This window comes from Alexandromys fortis, unplaced genomic scaffold (assembly GCF_014885135.2).
Source record: "Alexandromys fortis isolate MF-2015 unplaced genomic scaffold, M_Fortis_MF-2015_v1.1 scaffold_2467, whole genome shotgun sequence".
NCBI classification, from domain to species: domain Eukaryota; kingdom Metazoa; phylum Chordata; class Mammalia; order Rodentia; family Cricetidae; genus Alexandromys; species Alexandromys fortis.
The window spans coordinates 1-1783 of record NW_026070360.1 but is presented as its reverse complement, the minus strand read 5'-3'; the positions used below and the strand labels follow the sequence as shown (position 1 = coordinate 1783).

General features: G+C 35.1%; 1 protein-coding gene across 1 annotated transcript in view; it reads right to left on the bottom strand.

The window, feature by feature from the left end:
* The window catches only part of LOC126496298 (rap guanine nucleotide exchange factor 6-like), a gene marked incomplete at both ends in the record, with an annotated part of 3504 nt that extends 2137 nt beyond the window's left edge, over nucleotides 1–1367 (bottom strand). Inside the window, one exon of the mRNA XM_050133829.1 lies at nucleotides 1231–1367. Coding sequence (XP_049989786.1) covers nucleotides 1231–1367 — 137 coding nt within the window. The remainder of the gene's footprint in view (nucleotides 1–1230) is intronic.
* Nucleotides 1368–1783: the final 416 nt, after the last annotated feature.

Here is a 1783-nt window from a genome sequence, read left to right as displayed (position 1 = left end):
AAAAAAAAAAAAAAAAAAAAAAAAAAAAAAAAAAAAAAAAAAAAAAAAAAAAAAAAAAAAACAAAAAAACACAAAAAAAAACAAATATGTAAGGAGTATCTTTTTATATAACTTAAGATTTTTATTATGTTCTAAGGAGAGACTCCAGTTAAGTAGAACAGGTTAGAGACTGTGAATACAGTAGGGCCCACATCAAGAATTTCTAAATACATTTTCAGAAATGTTAAAATAATTTACTAATAGTAAACATTGGTAATTCACTTCTCAGCACCAATCTGACAGAAGTGTTTTTCCAGTCAAACTACAGCAGGGATTCTCAACCTGTGGGTTTGCAACCCTTTCACTAGAGGTTGCCTGAGGCCATCAGAAAACATGGCTATATACATTACGATTCATAACAGTAGAAAAATTGCACGTATGAAGTAGTAAGGAAGATAATTTTAGGTTTGAGGTCACTACAAATATATTAAAGGTGGCAGCATTACGAAGACAGAGAACCACTGTACCACATCCTGGTCACATCTCCCTCTTTCAATTCTTATCACACAGGGAAGAGGGGAGTGAATAACACTTGACCAACATTTTCACCAACAATATCACACATACACATATATAAATCACCAACAAAAACAACACACATATAAATCAACAACAATGATGAATTCTTTAAAGAGTTTTACCATCTAATTTTATTATTTAAAAAATTGGTTCAATCTTTCACTGAATACCTATTTTGTATGAAGTCCATTGCTGGGGAACCAACAGTTTAAAAAAATGTAAAGCAAACAAAACAAAACAAAAAACCCAAAACATCACACGCACCAAAAAATAAAAAGACCAAAAACAACACACACAAAAAAAGAACCACAATAACAACATAAAACAACTTATCTCTTTAAAAATTAACTAACCAACAAGTGGTGGTGTTGACACATGCCTTTAATCCCAGCACTCAGGAGGTAGAGGCAGGCAGATTTCTGTGAATTCAAGGCCAGCCTGGTCTACAGAATGAGTTCCAGGACAGCTAGGGACTACACAGAGAAACCTTGCCTCAAACACAAACACAAAAAACAAAACAAAGAACCCAAAAAGATAAAACCAAACAATGACAACAACAAAACCTAAAATAAGCAACAACAAAAACCTACCTCAAATACTCAAAATACTTTACACTCAAACTCTTAGATTTATACAAGCTTCAAAATATTAATGACTTATTTGTTGACCTACCTCTTGCCCATCTTCAAGAATTACAGCTCCAGCCTGCTCTACTACTTCAAAAATCATGACAGAGCAGAGCTCTCTCCTTACAGACATGGTCATGTTTGCAAATGCAGGAAGCTGGTGCATGAACTCAAGTAACTGTTCTATAAGAAAACAGAAATTCTAGTATAAAGATCAAGGCTACTACTTTAACATACAACAAATTCTACAAATCAATATTCTATTTGTTAATCAACTTAGAAATTTATACTGCTAAAGTAAGAAAAACAAGATACATCACGACCATTCATAAAAACATAACAACCAAACCAAATAGTGGCTGGAGAGGCAGGAACACTGGCTGTCCTTCCAGGGAACCTGTGTTTGATTCCCAGAACTCAAATAGTGGCTCACAATCGTCTGTAAAATTCAGTTTATTTGGGGCTGGAGAGATGGCTCAGAGGTTAAGAGCATTGCCTGCTCTACCAAAGGTCCTGAGTTCAATTCCCAGCAACCACATGGTGGCTCACAACCATCTGTAATGGGGTCTGGTGCCCTCTTCTGGCCAGCAGGCATACAG